A 19,978-nucleotide genomic window follows, 5' to 3' on the forward strand; every position below is an offset into this window, starting at 1 on the left:
GGGGCTTTGAATTGCATTTTGTCTGACCTCTCACTTGAGACCAATTTGCCATGACTCCAACCTGGATCCTACCAGTAGCTTCTGCTCCGAACATCATAGCTCCCAGGGTCACAGCGGCACACAAAACTCTCCACCACGATAAGGTGGTGATTCCTGAAGAGATCAGTGTGATTTGCTTTCATTTTTTACATATTATATTAAATCATGAAACTTTTCATTGGCTCCAGCTTTCCAGGGATCCTACTTTGAATAATCAGGCTTTGAAGATGGATGAATGTATCTTTGTGTAGCACTGCCACATAAATAAGAATAAAATGTTTTTCTGCTGTCGGGTTTTGTGGGGATTGTACTTACAGACTTAGATTGATGGCAGTGCCTCAGAGGTGGGACTTCCGGTTTCCTTTTTTAATTTTCAGGGAGCAATTTGCATAAAGCGTGCCGTTTAAAGGGAGAGTAGACAGCCAAGAAGAAGACAGGGAAAATGAAATGAAGCAGATCAGCATCTCCCTGGGCCATGAGACGAAGTCCTGAAGCTTCTGACGGTTAGGTCGAGATAATTCTTTTTGGACTGGTGAATTGGGCGTTCTGCTATTTCCCATGGACTCGGGTGAGCTTCAAGAAGACCTTACTGTTCTTTATCATGGCACAGACTGACTGTATAGCTTTTACTGTGAAGATTTTTCGCAGATTGGAGTCAGCATCTATTAGTACTCTTCGTTTCACCTGCTGCCCACATGGGCTGGAACTATGGACTTACTTACACTCGGTTCAGGTCCATGTAATAAAGAGTCTGAAAGTAGAACTTTAAAATGACAAAATACCCTCAACTCTCACTCATAAAAGGCCAATGTCACTAATGAACCCAACAGGCACATTTGTGGGAAATGGGAGTAAAACACAAGAGCGCAACGAAAAATCCCCACACAGTCAACTGTTTTTAGAAATTGTAGAAATGCTATCTGGGTCTTCAAGATACACCAATATTTCTTCTGGAATAGAAAAAGGTGGAAGGTTAGGAAAATTGAGCAGGTTCTGTTTAGCAAAGTTTCTAGCTTGAAAATAGTGGAAAAATTGTGTTAATGAAAATTTAAATTTGAAGCTAAATTGCTCATAGGATGCAGAAACATTATCAATGTACAAGTCTCTAAATGTATTAATCCCAGACACTTCCCAAACATTAAACACCGTGTATGTTTGAGAAGGTGGGAAAAAGTGGTTGTCATGCAGAGGTGCGACAGTTCTCTGTCTTAAAGTGCTTCCAACATTGGTTCCATATTCTGAGCGAATGAAGGGCAATTGGATTATTAGTGTATTGACGATAGTTTGTATTTACTGGAGCACAGAGCAGGGAATAAAAAGAAGTACTGAAAGATTTTAATTGTTTTGTAGACCAAGCTTATGCATGTTCATCAATTTGTGTCAATGTCCAGGTCTTTATAGCTTGTATATTTGCTGCCCAGTAATAAAACTGAAAGTTAGGTTAGGGCCATGCCCTCTTCTGCTTTAAGTCGTTGTAGACTCACCCTTTGGATGCATGGATGTTTTGAATTCCAAATAAATTATGATTGAATCTAATTTCTTAAAAAATATTTGTTAATGTATTTGGGGATACTTTGAATTAGAAAAAGAAGCTTGGTAAGGATGTTCAACCTAACAGTAATGACTCTCCCTGCTTGAGGATGGAGCGTCCATTCACATCTTATTTTGTTCCATGCAGACATCAAGCTTTTGTTGAAAAAGGCCTTTATATTTACTTGTGATATTTACCCCTAGATATTTAAACTGATCTTCTAAGATAAATGGGAAGGTGTCCAGTCTAGTATTGTGTGTTACAGAGATCACTGGAAAATAGCACGCTTTTAGTCAAATTGATTTTGGGTCCAGATATCTTTTAAGGACTGCTGGCACAGAATTTTGTGGGTCAGATATATATAGTACCATATTATCTGCATATAACAATTTTTTCTGTTCTCTGATAATCCCCTTTATCTCTAAAGCATTTCAAAAATAAGCAACCAATGGGTCAATGGCGATTGCAGAGAGCAATGGTGATAGGGGACATCCTTGTCAAGTACTGTGTTCTATTTTGAAGTATTCTGAAATAATATTATTAATACAAACTGAGGCTTCTGGACTAGTATAGAGTAGTTTGATCCATGCACATATGTTTGGGCCAAATCATATCTGTGAATGTAGTGAATAGATAGCCCCATTCAACCATATGAAATGCTTTTTCTGTGTCCAAAGATAGCAAAATCATTGAGGTGTTAGATTGAATGGGTGAATATATTATTTTACTGCGGTGGGCTGGCGCCCTGACCGGGGTTTGTTTCCTGCCTTGCTCCCTGTGTTGGCTGGGATTGGCTCCAGCACACCCCCGTGACCCTGTAGTTACGATATAGCGGATTGGATAATGGATGAATATATTATTTTAAACAAACATTCAAGATTAGAAGCTAACTGTCTGCCTTTAATATATCCGGTTTGGTCTTGTGAAATCACAGAAGGAAGCACTATTTCAGTCCTTCTAGCTAGAACTTTGGAGAGCATCTTAACATCATTATTTAGGAGTGAGACTGGTCTGTATGATGCACATTGTAGTAAGTCCTTATTTTTTTTTAGGAAAGACAGAAATTACTGCTTTTTTTAAATGAAAGGGTACCAATACGTTCAGCCATCTATGTATTATAAATAAAGCTTTTGATCTTAATAACATTCCAAATGATTTTCTTTGATAAAACAGATGGACTCTAATTTTAGATAAAGTAACAATAATGAATTTCCTGAGGCACTGAGTGGTCTATCAGCAGTTACTCAAAATAGGAATAATACCCAGACTTACCGCTGGTTAATCCATTATTTTTAACCTAATTTAGCTCATTGCTCTTGTTATTTTATTTTGTTTTATGCAGTAACAGAACAGTATTCCTTTCAGGGTATAAAACAGTCTGCAAGTCTACCTGTTATCTGAGCTTCTGTTACAGGTGGATTTAAAAGCATCATGACAATAAGCGCAACAATGGCCTTATCTTTGTTATACTCTTAAATACAAAGCTAGCAATGTCAGTGTGCATAAATAGTGCCCACCACAATGTATGAGACCAAGACCCAACTGCTCCACAGTTTAAAATTAGAAATCAAACAATTCAGATGTGATTAAAGAGCACATTGCATACTTTAATTTAAGGATATTTGCATACATTTCGGTCACATCTTGTAGACATTACAATACTTTTTATACATGGTCACACCGTTTCAGGGCACCCTAATGTTTTAGACGTAGCAATGGTACATATATTAAAGCATCATACTTAGTACTTTGTTGCATATCCCTTGCATGTAATGACAGCTTAAAGTACATCACCAGGTGCTGAGGATCTTCTCTGTGATGGTGATGCTGTGCAAAGCCTGTAATGTAGCCATCTTCAGCTCCTGTTTGGTTTGGGGGTTTGTCCCCTTAGGTTTTCTCTTCAGCACATGAAAGGCCTGCTCAATTGGATTTAAATCAGGTGACTGGCTTGGCCATTCAAGAATGGTCCAATTGTAGCTTTGAAAAACTCCTGTGTGGCCTTAGCTATATGTTTAGGATCATTAGATTATTGTAGGATGAAGTGCCATAACAATGGGTTTCAAGACATTTTCTATAATTTGAACATATATGATGTTTGTATACAGATCAGAATTCATTGTTCAACTGTTGACAGCAGTTACATCATAGATGAAGAGAAGTGTGCCAGCACCTATGACAGCCATACATGTTCAAGCCATAACACCCGCACCACCATGGTTAACAGATGAGGTGGTCTGCTTTGAGCAGTTCCTTTTCATCTCTACACTTTCTCTTGCCATCACTCAGATACAGGTTCATCTTTGTCTCGTTTGTCCACAAAACCTTTTTCCAGAATTCGACAGGCTTTTTTAAGTCCTTTTTCACAAGCTGTAATTTAGCCATCCTGTTTTTGTGGCTAACTAGTGATGTTCATCTTGCAGTGAGGCCTCTGTATTTCTGTTCATGAAGTCTTCTGCATATAGTCGTCTCTGACACACACACATCTTCCTCCTGAAGACAGTTTCTGGTTTGTCAGATAGGCGTTTGGGGCTTTTTCTTTACCACAGTGAGGATTCCTCTGTCTTTAGCAGTGGAGGTCTTCCTTGGCCTACAAGTCCATTTGTGATTACTGAGCCCACCAGTGCGTACTTTCTTCTTACTGATACTCAAGACAGTTGATTTAGGTAATCCTAAGGTTTTACTGATGGTTTGATTCTTGCCTTTCAGCCTCATAATGTTTTTTCTGACCTTCACTGGCACAGCTCTCGCCTTCAGGCTGAACAATGGCAGACTACAGACTCTGAAGGGTAGAAGCAGGCTGAGGTGTCTTATGAAGCAATGAAACACACCTGAGAAATGACAGACACCTGTGATGCCAATTGTCCCAAACTCTATGGTGCCCTGAAATGGGGAGACAATATATATAAAGTGTTGCTCTTTCTATAAGATGTGATCACAATGTATACAAATCCTCTTTAGTGAAAGTCTGCGATGTGTGCTTTAGTGACATTTGAGTTGTCTGATGTGTAATTTTAAACTGTGGGATAAATCAAGAAAAAATGTGTCTTTGTCCCAAACATTGTGGAGAGCACTATGCAGTATCTCTAAAGGTACAGTACAAACTTGAAGATTTTACCTGCTTGTTTGCATCCTGTAAAAGTTTTTTTCAAATTCCCTATAATATTTAAATGTAATTCTGTTACAATAAGACAGCTACAGAGGAGGAAGTGCAGCTCAGAATTAAAAAGTTTATTTGCATCACTGCATCTGCAGCTCATTTGCTTTTGTGTAGAACAGCTCATTTTTTTCTTTTTCTTTTTTTCACAAGGACAATGTAAATGCAAGAATATAATTTAAGACAATTTTCAGCTATACATGTTGCACATTTAATGTCATGGCTTTGTTTACAGTGATAATTTGCATGAGAAGACCTCCTAGTATCTTCCATAGTCTTTAATTGTGTTCTGAATCTAGTTGACTTCCAAAAGAAGACTCCAAAGTCTAACGGTGGGTTGCAGAAGGACTAAGAGCTCAAGTATTCCATTTGGTTATTTTCTTGGCTGAGCAGTGAATTTATATTTTCTCTAGGTAAGAGCCAGGGACTAGTCCAGCTTGACTATTTTTCCGTACGGACCACCAGCCATCCTCTCCTTCTTCTGTGACTTCAACAATATCGCCGACTGCTATGGACAATTCATCATGGTTCTGAAAAAGAGCAGAAGGAGAGCATCAGAAAAGATTTAACATTTTATTTATAGTGTGGATAACAGATTATTTAAACAATAAGTGGGGTGCAAACACGTGGGTTTGATAATGGAAGAAAACTGGAGTGAACATGCTTTTGCTGGCACTTGTATTCATTGCCATCAAGCATCAGAGGTTATCTGCTTACATGTCATTAATCCATCCATTTACTGAAGCTGTTAATTGAATTTTCCAGGTTGAGGACAACCCAGTAAATACCATAATATTCAGAAATCCTCTTAATCCAGGTCAGGATTGCAGGAAGCCAGGGACTATCCTGGCAGCATTGGGTACAAGGCAGGAACACACACTGTTCAGGTCACCAGTCCATTGCAGGACACACATAGTCACACAGGGCCAATTAATCCTGACACGCGTCTTTTGGGATTTGGGAGGAAAAACCCGCATAGACATAAAAAGAGTTTTCCAACTCCAAATGAGCAATAGTCAGGCGCAGGATTCGAACCTACAACAAAAGGATTAATAAGGCAGCACCACTCTGCTGTTTAAAAGGGTTGTCACAATCAAAAATGATGAGGCCTTATTCATGAGTTAAAACTGTGCCACCAAATGTCAACAGTTAAATAATTTACTATTAACAAAACAAAAAGAATATACTGTATATACACAATATGCAATATGTAGAATTAAAACTATGACAGCACGAATGTTAAAATATGCCATTTAGACAATAAGAATGACCTACAGTATCTACTCATGACCTCCTACTACTTGAGGAAGCAGACTGATGTACCGTGTCAGTCATTTATGGATGCAATGAGAAGCGAAGCAAAATTACAAATCTATTGCCTAAATGAGTAGATTACAATATGTCAGTTTTCAAGACAGGTCACAGCCCTTCTTCAGACAAGACATAAAACAGAAACTGGAGTTACCTGAGTTTATATACACACTAGGAAAAAAAAACATGATTCTAAAACGTATATGTGAGGCATATTTAGTGTCAAGTATTGATAGGCCTCTCCATCCTAAGAGTGAAAGAAAATCTGATCTGATCTGATAAGATTACTGTCCAACAAAGTCTTTTGAAGTTTTGGATGACTTTTGCTAGCAATGTGGATCTGTAATCAAATCTCCTGGGCCAGTCAAGGTGATGTAAATAGTCCTCATATCTGTTTCTATTTCAACCATGTTGCAATGTGTTTAATTTCAGCACCAGTTTAACTTCCCATTCCCTTCAATCTTGTTGTATCTTGATGTTTCCCATAAGACTTAAAAATCATTCTTGCAGTATCCATTGCTGTTGAAGTGAGCTCCTACAGGGATATCTCTGTTGCCATACTTAATACGAGATCTTTGTAAATTGATTCTTTGTTGTGGCTTTTGTCACATTGTTCCATTTACCAAAGAATCACACTTCTTAGCCCCTGTGGGAAAGCCTGTCATAGGACACAGGAGACACTAGTTGATATTTCTTTGCATAAATACTTGAGAAAGTCATGGAAGTCATGTTCATATCTACATTTGCTTTTTAGATTTGGAAAAGGCTTTTGACCTTGTAGATCATCTAAATTTGTGGAAAGTGCTACAAGAATATATGGCTGACACATGCCATTTGATCTCTGTATTTCTAGAACAATAATCATGCTTGCATTTTTGTGATTTAAGTGAATCTATATGGCACACTTAAATAATTATAATTGATTTTTGTTTTTGTCTGGCCTCTGTTATATGTGCTATTTACATCATATTATGTTTTCCGTTTAAATGATGTATGGGCTCTGATGACCCCAAATGAAATGGCAGTGCCAGCATGAAGTAATCATGATGGGATGTTTTCTAAGCCAAAGAGGCTTCCATAGCTTAGTAGGGCATTCAAGGAAATATGATACTGTATTTGAATACCTGTCATATCTCTAAGGAGAAGAGGAGGACTGAGAGACATAAGGAGAGTGTGTATAATGGCCATGATCTGGATTGAATTTTCAGGGTGTTACCAAAATACCAAGGTTTGAGCTTTGAAGGAAGAATGTATCTGAAAGGAATCACTGAATATCCACTTGGGCCAGTGGTTTGAATTATGATGTCTTTCTGAATTTAGGAAACCCAAGGAAAATACAGAGTGGTGAGAGATAACTGGTTTATCATTATTAATCGAATTTTGTTTACCCCTCAGAATCATTATTTTTTTATCAGTTTTTCACTGGTTTGTCACACATTAGTTACAGACTATATTGGGGATGGTGCCTTCTGGGAGTAATTGTTTGGGACTTTGTATTCGATTGTTGATTACATCATTTGATTTCTGGAAAATTTTTTTAAATGTATGTAACCCCTCTTGCGCTCTCTCTCTGTATATATCTACTCTCTATATATATAAAATCCTAAGCCTAAAAGTGCAAAGATTTTGTGCAACAATTTTATGTCACTTTTTTTGTCACACTTTGAATCTGGCTTATTTTAAAACCTACATATACATTATATGTTTGGTAGCAATGTTTTCAGAATTTATCGAACTTTAATGTGATGTTGTTAGATTTTCAGATTCTTATTCCGTTTTTAAGTTATAAACTATAAAATATCAAGAACTCATGTCCTGTGAGACGAGACTTTGTGCCAAGAGATTTAACCATGTCCAGGGCCTGGAAATAAAAGACAAAGAGCAGATGACAAAGACAGCTGCTTTACAGGCTTTTGAATGTTCCAAGTGCCACACGAGATGCAGATCATGCCAGCAGCTGATCGAGCAAAGAGGAGGTAAAAAAAGACTATTAGTTTCTCATTGTATGACCGTTTAAGAGGGGGTTTCGAAGGAGCAACTGCATGTCCTTGGGGTGAGTTCAGCCCCCTTCCTCACGACGCAAGCAGCAGATTTTTGACACTGATTAACAGAAAATGACTCTTTACTGTCAAAATGAAGCGTTTCATATTTCCTGGAAGAAAATTGATTGCCTATTCACCCTTAATATTCAAGCATTCAAGTCATCACTGGTTCAGTCAATTGACTTTGGAAGTGTCATAATTTATTCAATGGAAGTCACCTGTCTGGGGTTTTAATTGATTTTAGTATAAATAAATATTAAAGTATGAGAAGTACAGTTACTGTAAAGTCAAGTCAAGTTGGGGAGCATGCACTGGTACAGTACGTTGCTGCACCCACTACACAACAAAACAACTCGGAATCCCGGTTTGCAACACCCCAGGCAGATAAGCGGTCCAGTCCCACCCTCCGGAAATGGCCCTCTATCTGCCGCAGCCAGGTGTTAAGTGGGCAACCCCTTGGCCTGGTCCATCCACTTGGGTCCCCAATAATGAGGAACTTACGAGCTGGATCACCCTCAGGGAAACGCAACACATGGCCGTAGTGCCGTAACTGACACTCCCTCACAATGCAGGTAATGTGCCTCTTTCAGGACTCCATGAGCAACCGCTCATTCGACATAAAGTCAAACCAACGTTATCCAAGGATTTTCTGGAGACACACAATACCAAAGGAGTCCAGTCTTCGTCTCAGGTCACTGGATAGTGTCCATGTCTCACAACCAGATAGGAAGACAGGATGCACCAGCACTCTAAAGACTTGGACCTTCATCCTTTTGCATAGATATCGGGAGCACCACACACCCCTTTCCAGTGACCTCATGACCGCCCCATGCTCTCCCAATCCGTCTACTGACTTCACAGGAAGAGTCACCAGAGACATGAAAGTCACTGCCAAGATAAGTAAGCCCCTCTCAACAAGGTCAACACACTCTTCGCAAACAGACACACTGCTGATGGCTGTACCCAAAAGGTCATTAAAGGCCTGGATCTTGGTTTTTATCCAGGACACTCGCAAGCTCTGACACTCAGACTCCTCACTCAGTCTCTTGAGTGCCCCGATCAGAGCCTCCATTGACTCTGCGAAGATCACAGCATCGTCAGCAAAGTCAAGATCCGTGAATCTTTCTTCACCAACAGATGCCCCACAGGCACTGGACCCCACTACTTGCCCAACACCCAGTCCATACAAGCACTGAAAAGAGTAGGAGCAAGAATACACCCCTGATGAACCCCAGAATCAACTGGGAAAAATGCAGAGGTCCTACCTCCACTCTACACAGCACTCACAGTACCAGTGTACAGGCCACCCATGATATCCAGCAACCACGAGGGGATTGCGCAAACCCTCAGGATGTCCCACAGGGCAGCTCGATCAACTGAGTCGAACGCTTTGTGAAAATCAACAAAGACTGCAAAGAAACTCTGCCGATATTCTCATTTCCACTCTGAGAGAACCCGCAGTGCCAGGATGTGGTCGATGGTAAACTTCTTAGGTGTAAAACCAGACTGTTGAGGTCGCTGGTAGGTGAGCAAGTGATCACGGATCCTATTGAGGACGACCTTTTGCAAAGACCCGGCATCGAGAGCAGTGTTATCCCTCTGTAACTGCTGCAATCCAGGAGATCACGCTTCCCTTTCCAGATAGGAATGACAAGTCCCGTTTTCCAGTCAGTTGGGATAATGCCAGTCTCCCAAATGGAAGCAAAGATTGCTTGCAATGCCAGGAGTGCAGGCTTACCACCTACCTGGAGAAGTTCACCCCGGATACCACAGATCCCTGCAGCCGTTCCCCCCTCAGCTGGTTCACCACCTGTGCAATCTCAGTGAGACTGGGTGGTTCACAGCTAATTGGAGGATCAGCCTCAAGAACCGTGGACCCAGAGATTCTTCTAGATTGAGTGTGCTTTAATTGGAGCAATTAATCTGTAGGACTACAGTTTTGTAATCAAAGTAAAGTGTTTTATTACCACAAAGAATTGTTTGTACATTTCACTACATATTACTGAGCACACAGTGCAAATACTTTCAAATTGTGAAAACAAAATGTCAAGACACTACTTGGAAAATCTGAGTCCATTGTGTGACGTTGCTGACATCTCTGCTGAAACTCAAGAGGAGACTCTTGGAAGAGTACTGGGGTATTTTGTGTCAGGTGAAAAATCTGAGAAGCATGAGACAAAATAACGACTCCATTTTATTTCTTTCTGATCTCGTTGTTGTCCAGGAGAAACAAAAAAGATATTAGAACATTAGAACACTCTAGACGAGAACAGGCCATTCAGCCCAACAAACCTCTTCAGTCCTATCCACTTAATTCTTCCAAGAAAACATGAAGTCGAGTTTTGAAAGTCCCTAATGTCTTACTGTCTACCACACTACTTGGTAGCTTATTCCAAGTGTTTATCATTCTTTGTGTAAAGAAGAACTTCCTAATGTTTGTGCGAAATTTACCCTTAACAAGTTTCCAACTGTGTACCCGTGTTCTTGATGAACTCATTTTAAAATACAATTCTCGATCCACTGTACTAATTCCCTTCATAATTTTAAACACTTCAATCATGTCACCTCTTAATCTTCTTTTGCTTAAACTGTAAAGGCTCAGCTCTTTGAATCTTTCCTGATAATTCAACCCCTGTAGCCCTGAAATCAGCCTAGTTGCTGTTCTCTGGACCTTTTCTAGCGCTGTTATGTCCTTTTTGTAGCCTGGAGACCAAAACTGCACACAGTACTCAAGATGAGGCCTCACCAGTGCATTATAAAGGTTGAGCATAACCTCCTTGGACTTGTACTCCACACATCGTGCTATATATCCTAACATTCTGTTAGCCTTCTTAATGGCTTCTGAACACTGTTGGGAAGTCGATAGCTTAGAGTCCACGATGACTCCTAAATCCTCATAAGGCGTGCTCTCGATTTTCCGACTGCCCATTGTGTATTCAAACCTAACATTTTTACTTTCTATGTGTAATACTTTAAATTTACTGACATTAAATTTCATCTGCCACAAATCTGCCCAAGCCTGTATGCTATCCAAGTCCTTCTGTAATGATGTAACGGATTCCAAATTATCTGCTAGTCCACCTATCTTGGTATCATCTGCAAACTTAACCAGCTTGTTACTTAAATTCCTATCTAAATCATTTATATATATTAAAAATAGCAGCGGCCCTAGCACTGACCCCTGTGGAACACCACTCTTAACATCGGCCAGTTCTGATGAGGTTCCTCGCACCATCACCCTCTGCTTCCTGTGTCTGAGCCAAAACTGCACCTAACTGAAAACATCACCCTGAACTCTCACTTCTTTTAACTTGATGCCCAACCTCTCATGTGGCACCTTATCAAATGCTTTCTGAAAGTCCTGATAAATAATATCATAAGCTCCACTTTGATCGTATCCTTTTGTTGCCTCCTGCCTTTAAGGAAATTTCTATTTTGATTTTTCATTTCTATGGGCAATAAAAAGTCTTGAAAGAGTTTAAAAGAAGACTAAAAAGAAATCTCAGAAAATATACTATGCATTTCAATCCAAATTTGGACTCCTTCTGAATATCATGTCTCCTTTCTTTCCTAGGGAATTTGAGGAGAACCGTATGTGACAAAGTTAATGGGCCATCAAAGATCAGTCTTGAGCAGTAAAATTTTTATATAGGATGATCTGATAAGACCAAAATCAATATTTTTGTCCATCAGCCATGTTTGACATATGCCATACACTGCACATTAACAAAAACACACCATTCCCACCGTGAAGCACTGTGGTGGCAGATGGCCATGAGGATGTTTCCCTGCAGCAGGCCTTGTGATGGAAGAGGGTGAAATGAATGTAGCAAAATTCAGGAAATCCTGGAAGAAAACTTGCTACAGTCTGCCAAAAACCTGTACCTTGGAAGATGATTTGATTTTTTCAGCAAGACAATGACCCTAAAAATAAAATCAAAGCTACACAGGAATGGCTTAAAAACAATGATAATGTCCTAGAGTGGCAATCGCCATGCAACCTGGCAGAGTTTGAGCAGATTTGGAAAGACGAATTGAGAAATTTATTGCAATGTACATCTGTGCAAAGCTGATTGAAACCTGCAAGAATATTCAAGGCTAAAATAGATGCTGAGGATGCAGCTACAAATTACTAACTTGAAGAAGGTGAATATTTAATTTTTCATATCTCATTAATCTCTGCAAAGTGGTCTAACTAATTATGAATACTTTATATGGTGGTGTTGAAGCTAAAACCGTAGTGTGGTGTTGACATTTGAGCTCTTACATTAGCAACATACCAGGGTGATGTAGGAAATCAGCTACAAGGCCAATCAATAACACAAAATTGAAAATGTGAAGTAATTGATTTGAAATGTATTAGAAGGACAAAGAGTCAGTGTGGCCTCTTTAGATAGTTGTAACTAATATTACAATTATGAACGGAAGTCTGATTGAGTTAAGAATCTGGCATATTATTAAGCTCACTCTGAAAGGGGCTATATAGTATAAAGTTTAATACATTCATCCATTTATTTAGGCTGCTTAGAGCAATTTTAGGGTCACAAGAAGACACAATATCCAGAAAAGGTGATCTTGCATCTTCACGGATGTTTCTACTCACAGTTTAAATTGTAGCTCAGGCGAATAACTGATGAGCTGCAAGTTCAGGTGGGTGTGACAAACAAACCCCTCGCATTCCATCCATTTGAATTTCCTGCCTAGCTCTGGCATAAGCAAGTTTAAATGACCTGAAAGATGGATGGGGTCTTGGAGTGTGAGATATTATAATCTACCTCTGGCATTTTTACATTGACTCCATGTTGCTCTCACCTGTGCAGTATATTCATAGAGCGCTTTATAGCAGACGGACGAAGCTGGTGCACTTGGTTCTGCTGGTTCTCCTGAAATAGCTATAGAAGCATATACACCATCTGATTTGTCACCTGGAAAGAAACAAAAATTATGTTAGAAATCACTGTATAGATTATGCATGTTCTCTTTCCTTTAAATGCATTGCTTACAGTATAATAACCCAGAGTAAAACCCATTAGAATTACTGGTTTATGTGAGTAGTACTAGGTTGTTGTACCGTGTTAGCCATTATGAATGTAGAGAAAAGCCAAGCAAAATGACTAAAAAGATTACAATATGCAAGCTTTCGAGGCAACTCAGGCCCCTTCTTCAGGCAAGATGTAATACAGAAACTGAAGTTTCCTGTTTATGTGATAAAGTAGCGACATCTAGTGGCTCCAGAGGAAAACGAGTTTGTCAGCTTAAAATGTCCTGCAACATTTAGTATCATACTATTTTTAAAACTGCTTAATCTAATTTTTAAGGCTTCAGGGTCAGAGCCTTTCCTGGTAGCACTGGATACATCATCATCAGGTCCTTCCATGAAAACCCTAAATACAAAGTGGACTGTTTGACTTATGTTAGGTAGATTGCCCAGAGGGGACTGGGCGGTCTCGTGGTCTGGAACCCCTACAGATTTTATTTTTTTCTCCAGCCTTTGGAGTTTTTTTGTTTTTCTGTCCACCCTGGCCATCGGACCTTACTCTTATTCTATGTTAATTAATGTTGACTTATGTTTATCTTTTATTGTGTCTTCTATTTTTCTATTTATTTTGTAAAGCACTTTGAGCTACATTTTTTTGTATGAATATGTGCTATATAAATAAATGTTGATTGATTGATTGATTGATACAAGGCAGGAAACAGCCCTGGATAGAAAACTCAGTCCATTACATGAACTCTGTGGAATCACCGATCATCCTTACCTTCACATCTTTAGGGATGTGAGTGAAAAACCCACACAAGAGTTGGACAAGCAAAAACCACACAGATAATGTCCAGGTACTGGATCCTGTATCCATGAAGTAGCAGCACTAAGTACTGTGCAACCCTGGGAGCTTATGGGCTTCATAATTTGCCTAATGTTAAAATGTTTATTTTGTTCCATTTTAAAACAACTTGAGATAACTAACCATAGAAAAGAAGGACAGAGTGGTGTTACATGTGGCCTTCAATGTAATATTCTCTGTTAATAATACAGAGAAAAGCCAAGCAAAATGACACCTTTCATTGGCTAACTAAAAAGATTACAATATGCAAGCTTTCGAGGCAACTCAGGCCCCTTCTTCAAAAAAGCTTGCATATTGTAATCTTTTTAGTTAGCCAATGAAAGGTGTCATTTTGCTTGGCTTTTCTCTACATTCACAATGACTAACACGGTACAACACCCTAGTACTACTGTTAATAATACAGGAAATTCTATTATTAATTTTAGGCTCTTTAAAACCACAGGTTTGTACTTTCACATCCCATAATGCACTCCTGAATGGGTGATGTATTGGAATACCACATTGACAGGAATTTGGGGTGGCACTATACACAATTTAAAGTGAATTATTGCTAAACCAACTTTCCACTCACTCAGTTCTCTCTTTTAAATTTCTTGGAATGACACATTGTGCTTGACCTTGTAGGCCACTTCATAAAGCCCACTTAAAATGCTGCACAGTGGTGTTACCAGAGGCTTTTAACTCTGTAACATTTAAATAGTTCCTCTTTAAATTCTTAACAAGAGAGCTGCAGCTTCCTAAGAATTGCGTATTAAATATGCCATTCATCTGAAAGCTGATCCAGCGACTTGTGGATATTTAAGAAACAGGATTCAGTGTCCTAAGGTCAACCTAATGGAATAATTTGATACCTAGTAACATCAACAGAAGTAATAGAAGTAAGTTTCAATTACTGAAAATTTCAAATATAAAGGTTCCTGGTTATGGCTGGCTCTATCATCAGGGTGACTTGGACAGGCAGTGAGCAGTGCATAGCATAAATGTCCTGGGAGACAGAGCACGAAGCACACAAGAGTATGTAGAACTGCATGGTGATGTTAGGAAGAAGCCAAGGAAGAAGATAATGGTTTCAGCTGCAAAATAACCCTTGGGAAATCATATCCCTTGCTTTCCATTCCCAAAAATTAAAAAAGGCCTTGATTTAGTGAGTCTTACAGGTCATTATTGTAAAATCACATGTAAAACAAATGTTATTGTCAATTTCACTAAACATTTTGCTAAACAAAGCTCAAAATAATCATTTTTACTTCTTATATGGGAAGTTTGTGGAAGAGAGTCTAAGGTGACTCAACTCAATTCAGATAGAAACATGAAGTCTGTCACTCCTAGGATGATAAAACTGGTCAGCTCAGTCTAAAGTGTGTACACAGCAGGGATTTCCTTATTTTATTTGTGTTAGTTTGCCACTTACAGTACACCCTGATCTTAAAATAAGAGAGAAACCTACTTAATCCAATTCAGGGTAGTAAAGGACACAACGAAGGAAACAGCAATGGACAGGATGCCCACTTTGAAGGGCCCACTTCTGCATATAGCTACACTCACAGTCATCTCATTTAGAATTGACAAACATCCTAACCTGAATACCTGTGGAATACCAGGAGGGTATGCAGATATGAAGAGTACTGTATGTGCAAACTCCAGACAAGCAACAACAGGGAATAGGATGTGAATCCCACTACACCGCTGTACTGTCTACTTTCCTCCTGTTCTTCATGGCCATAGCCTGCATGTGAGCCTTAGTTTCAACTTACCCCTTGACTGAAGTCTCCATGATGCCATGGAATAGCTACTTACAACTGATAAATTCCTTATAAATCCTTGGGGCTAACAGGACACTGATTCCACTTCCCCCCTGAGCCTTGACTCATGTTTAAAGGTCTAGGCCCCCATAACCCATAACCACAACTGAAGGCCAAATGTTGTTCTCCATAACATAACATTCCCAGTTGTGCTCATTAAGAACATTCTCATTAAACTAGGCATGGTCCTACAATTAATCTAGTCACCCTAGAAGCTGATGAAGTACCTTGTCTCTAGTCAAGTGTTCACTTGAACCTTCAGGTCTCATTCACAATAATGCAGAACAATTTTTGGCCAGAATTTTTGCAATTTTCTAGACTCACTTGCTTAGCAAAAGTTAATGAAAGATCATTAAAGAGACCTGGCCCACCAATGTAACACTGATGAGCACCACAAGTCTTCAATTCTGAAATGCAGAAGGACAATGTTTCTCTGAGATGCTAATTTTTATAATTAAGAGAAAGTGCTGATGTGGGCCAAACAGAATGACACAGAGTACAGACCAGATGTTGTTGACACAGAGGAGCTGAGGTCCTCATTGAGATTTTGTCTTGAGCCACTGCAGTCTTGCAAAAGATTCGTAAACCTGTCAAAAAGAAAGAAACAAAACAACAGCTTCAATACAGAATGTTGCACTTCTCTTTGTCTATTCTATTATTTTATTTGTATCTTGGGTTTCTCAGAATGACCAAAACAGGTGAGATAAATACTACATGGTAAGGGCACATTAAATGTGGGAGGTGTACTTTGAAGACCTCCTCAATCCCACTAACATGCCTTCCAATGAGGAAGCAGAGCCTGGGGACTCTGAGGTGGGCTCTCCCATCTCTGGGACTGAAGTCACCGAGGTGGTCAAAAAACTCCTTGGTGGCAGGGCCCCAGGGGTGGATGAGATACGCCCGGAGTTCCTTAAGGCTCTGGATGTTGTAGGACTGTCTTGGTTGACACGTCTCTGCAACATCGCATGGACATCGGGAACAGTGCCTCTGGATTGGCAGACCGGGGTGGTGGTCCCCCTCTTTAAAAAGGGGGACCAGAGGGTGTGTTCCAACTATAGAGGGATCACACTCCTCAGCCTCCCTGGAAAAGTCTATTCGGGGGTTCTGGAGAGGAGGGTCCGTCGGATAGTCGAACCTCGGATTCAGGAGGAACAGTGTGGTTTTCATCCTGGTCGGAACAGTGGACCAGCTCTTCACCCTTAGCAGAGTCCTGGAGGGTGCATGGGAGTTTGCCCGACCGGTCTACATGTGTTTTGTGGACTTGGAAAAGGCGTTCGACCGTGTCCCTCGGGGAATCCTGTGGGGGGTGCTCCGGGAGTATGGGGTACCGGACCCCCTGATAAGAGCTGTTCGGTCTCTGTACAACCGGTGTCAGAGCGTGGTCCGTATTGCCGGCAGTAAGTCGAGCCCGTTTCCAGTGAGTGTTGGACTCCGCCAGGGCTGCCCTTTGTCACCGATTCTGTTCATAACTTTTATGGACAGAATTTCTAGGCGCAGCCAGGGTGTTGAAGGGTGGACTCAGGACTGGGTCACTGCTTTTTGCAGATGATGTTGTCCTGTTTGCTTCATCAGGCCGTGATCTTCAGCTCTCTGGATCGGTTCGCAGCTGAGTGTGAAGCGGCTGGGATGAGAATCAGCACCTCCAAATCCGAGACCATGGTCCTCAGCCGGAAAAGGGTGGAGTGCCCTCTCAGGGTTGGGGGAGATCCTGTCCCAAGTGGAGGAGTTCAAGTATCTCGGGGTCTTATTCACGAGTGAGGGAAGAATGGAGCGTGAGATCGACAGGCGGATCGGTGCGGCATCCGCAGTGATGCGGGCTCTGCATTGGTCTGTCGTGGTGAAAAAGGAGCTGAGCCGTAAGGCAAAGTTCTCAATTTACCAGTCGATCTACGCTCCTACCCTCACCTATGGTCATGAGCTATGGGTAGTGACCAAAAGAACGAGATCGCGAATACAAGCGGCTGAAATGAGTTTCCTCCGCAGGGTGTCTGGGCTTTCCCTTAAAGATAGGGTGAGAAGCTCAGTCATCCGGGAGGGGCTCAGAGTAGAGCCACTGCTCCTCCGCATTGAGAGGAGTCAGATGAGGTGGCTCGGGCATCTGATCAGGATGCCTCCTGGACGCCTCCCTGGTGAGATGTTCCGGGCATGTCCAACCGGGAGGATGCCCCGGGGAAGACCCAGGACACACTGGAGGGACTATATCTCCCGGCTGGCCTGGGAACGCCTTGGGATTCTCCCGGAAGAGCTGGAAGAAGTGGCCGGGGAGAGGGAAGTCTGGGCCTCTCTGCTTAAGCTGCTGCCCCCACGACCCGACCTCAGATAAGCGGAAGAGGATGGATGGATGGATGGACGTCTGACTGATAAAGTGTTGTTTCTCACATTTGGTTTATCATCTGAGAATACTGTTCCTGTCCGGATGTATGGTCTGTCTTGTGCCTGCCTGTTCATGTGAGTTTGTATGGATTGGACATGTCTTCATCAGAGAGAGTGCTCCTAATCACCTAATCCTACCCCGCACCAGGAAACCGGTAAGACAATCTTTACATTATTTATAATGAGCTGTTCACAGGATTTTCTACTCACCACCCATCGTCAACTGCCTCTGCTACTTTGAACTTTGTTTTGGACATTGTCATTAGTGTTTATTGTTAAGTGTTCATTGTCATCGAGCTGTATTATAATTGCCTTTGAGTATTTGGGGAGGGCCTTTTGTGTTGCCTTACATGTTTTCAGTATATTGCAGGTTCTTACTTTCAATCATTTCATTAATATTTTCCAGTATTATTTATTGGGCTTCTAACTGTGTCTCTGTGAGTGAGTGTGAGTATGCCAGGTCAAGGCTAGGTGTGTTCTTGGAGTCCCCACCATAAAATTCTTAGAGTTACTGCAACCACTACAAGTGCGATATTGTGCCACCCGTACATCACAAATTAACATTGTCTTCATGGGTGGACACATTTCAGTTTCAAAAGATATTGGAAGGCATCTGTTTTAAAGCAGAACAATGGCCATTTAAATGGTCAGATATATTCTAATAGTTTAACAGATTCCATTAGGATTAATGTATTAGTATCTCAGGGGTGCTCTTAGATTTAATTAGAACATTAATATAGGTCAAATTATGGATCGTTCTTTCTCTGATCACCTCCTCCTAGACCACTTTGCTGTGAGTATGTTAGGAGCACATATCTCTAGAAAATACAGCTCTCTGGTTCAGTGAAGCATACAAATTCCTCCATCATGCTATTCTCACATAGCAGAGATACTGGAACCCAGTCCTGGAGCCAAGCCTGGGAGCATTATTTGCTTTTGTAGACAGATAACCCATATAGACCAGTCAGGAATAGGCAGAAAAAACTACTAGGAGCTATCATGAATGCTCACCACAAAGCAAAGGTTAACTGTCAAGTGCAGTGACAGCTGGGTGACAGACAAGAATGAGATAAATGCAGCAAGTATGCTAAACCTTGGAAATAAAAACTGGCTCTTGGGAGATGGGACATTACTTTACTGGTAGGGAAGGAATTGCAGCTCATGCAGGAGGTTGAAAAATGATAGCTAGATATAGTTAAGCTCAGCACTTTGCAAAGTACTGGCTCTGGAACCTAACTTTTCAAACAAGAATGGTCTCCCTAATACTCTGGAGTTACCACACAGGAGAAGGCATGACATTCCACTGTCAAATACTTTTCAGTCACTTTATTTGCAGTGTGAGAGATGCATTTGCCTACTTTACATTAAGTCAAGTCTGCTCAGTCGGGGAATTGGATTCTACTAAGTGTGGATTTTGTCTCCTGTAATGTATATGACTTTCATGGACAGAAGATCAATACTCAGCCAAAGATTGGAGAGCATTCAGTCTGGGAACCTAAGGGTTGCATGTCTGATGATGCTGACACCTTGGCTTCAAAAGACAACTCTATAGTGCAACTGGGACAAAAATTCACACCTTGAAATCTGAGGTCATGGTTCTGTTCTGAAAAAGAATAGCTTCTTATGAACAAATAAGGGGTGGGCAACTGCTCTAAGTGGAGATACAGTGGTAGCAGTTCTACAAAAGCAGTGTGGCATAGCGGATCCGAAGCTTCAAAAGAGAGGCCAGATTTTAAATAATCCATTTTACAGTGCCAGTCTCTGTGGGCACGATCGTGCAGCCATGGGGAGATGATTAAGTAATTGGGGGTGCGATCGTTCTCAATTGCTTAATCAGCTTCCTGCAGTGCACGATTGAGGTGATGCGCCCACAGAGCTGTATA

At 40.7% G+C, this 19,978-nt stretch overlaps 1 protein-coding gene across 1 annotated transcript in view; it reads right to left on the reverse strand.

The window, feature by feature from the left end:
• Nucleotides 1-4,779: 4,779 nt before the first annotated feature.
• pstpip1a (proline-serine-threonine phosphatase interacting protein 1a) overlaps nt 4,780-19,978 on the reverse strand; it is a 216,235-nt gene continuing 201,036 nt past the window's right edge. Inside the window, exons 13-15 of the mRNA XM_039773418.1 lie at nt 16,227-16,309; nt 12,890-13,002; nt 4,780-5,254 (exon numbers count right to left, since the gene is read on the reverse strand). Of these exons, the coding sequence (XP_039629352.1) occupies nt 5,123-5,254; nt 12,890-13,002; nt 16,227-16,309 (328 nt within the window). The 3' untranslated portion in view covers nt 4,780-5,122. The remainder of the gene's footprint in view (nt 5,255-12,889; nt 13,003-16,226; nt 16,310-19,978) is intronic.

This window comes from Polypterus senegalus, chromosome 12, assembly GCF_016835505.1.
Source record: "Polypterus senegalus isolate Bchr_013 chromosome 12, ASM1683550v1, whole genome shotgun sequence".
Classification (NCBI taxonomy): domain Eukaryota; kingdom Metazoa; phylum Chordata; class Cladistia; order Polypteriformes; family Polypteridae; genus Polypterus; species Polypterus senegalus.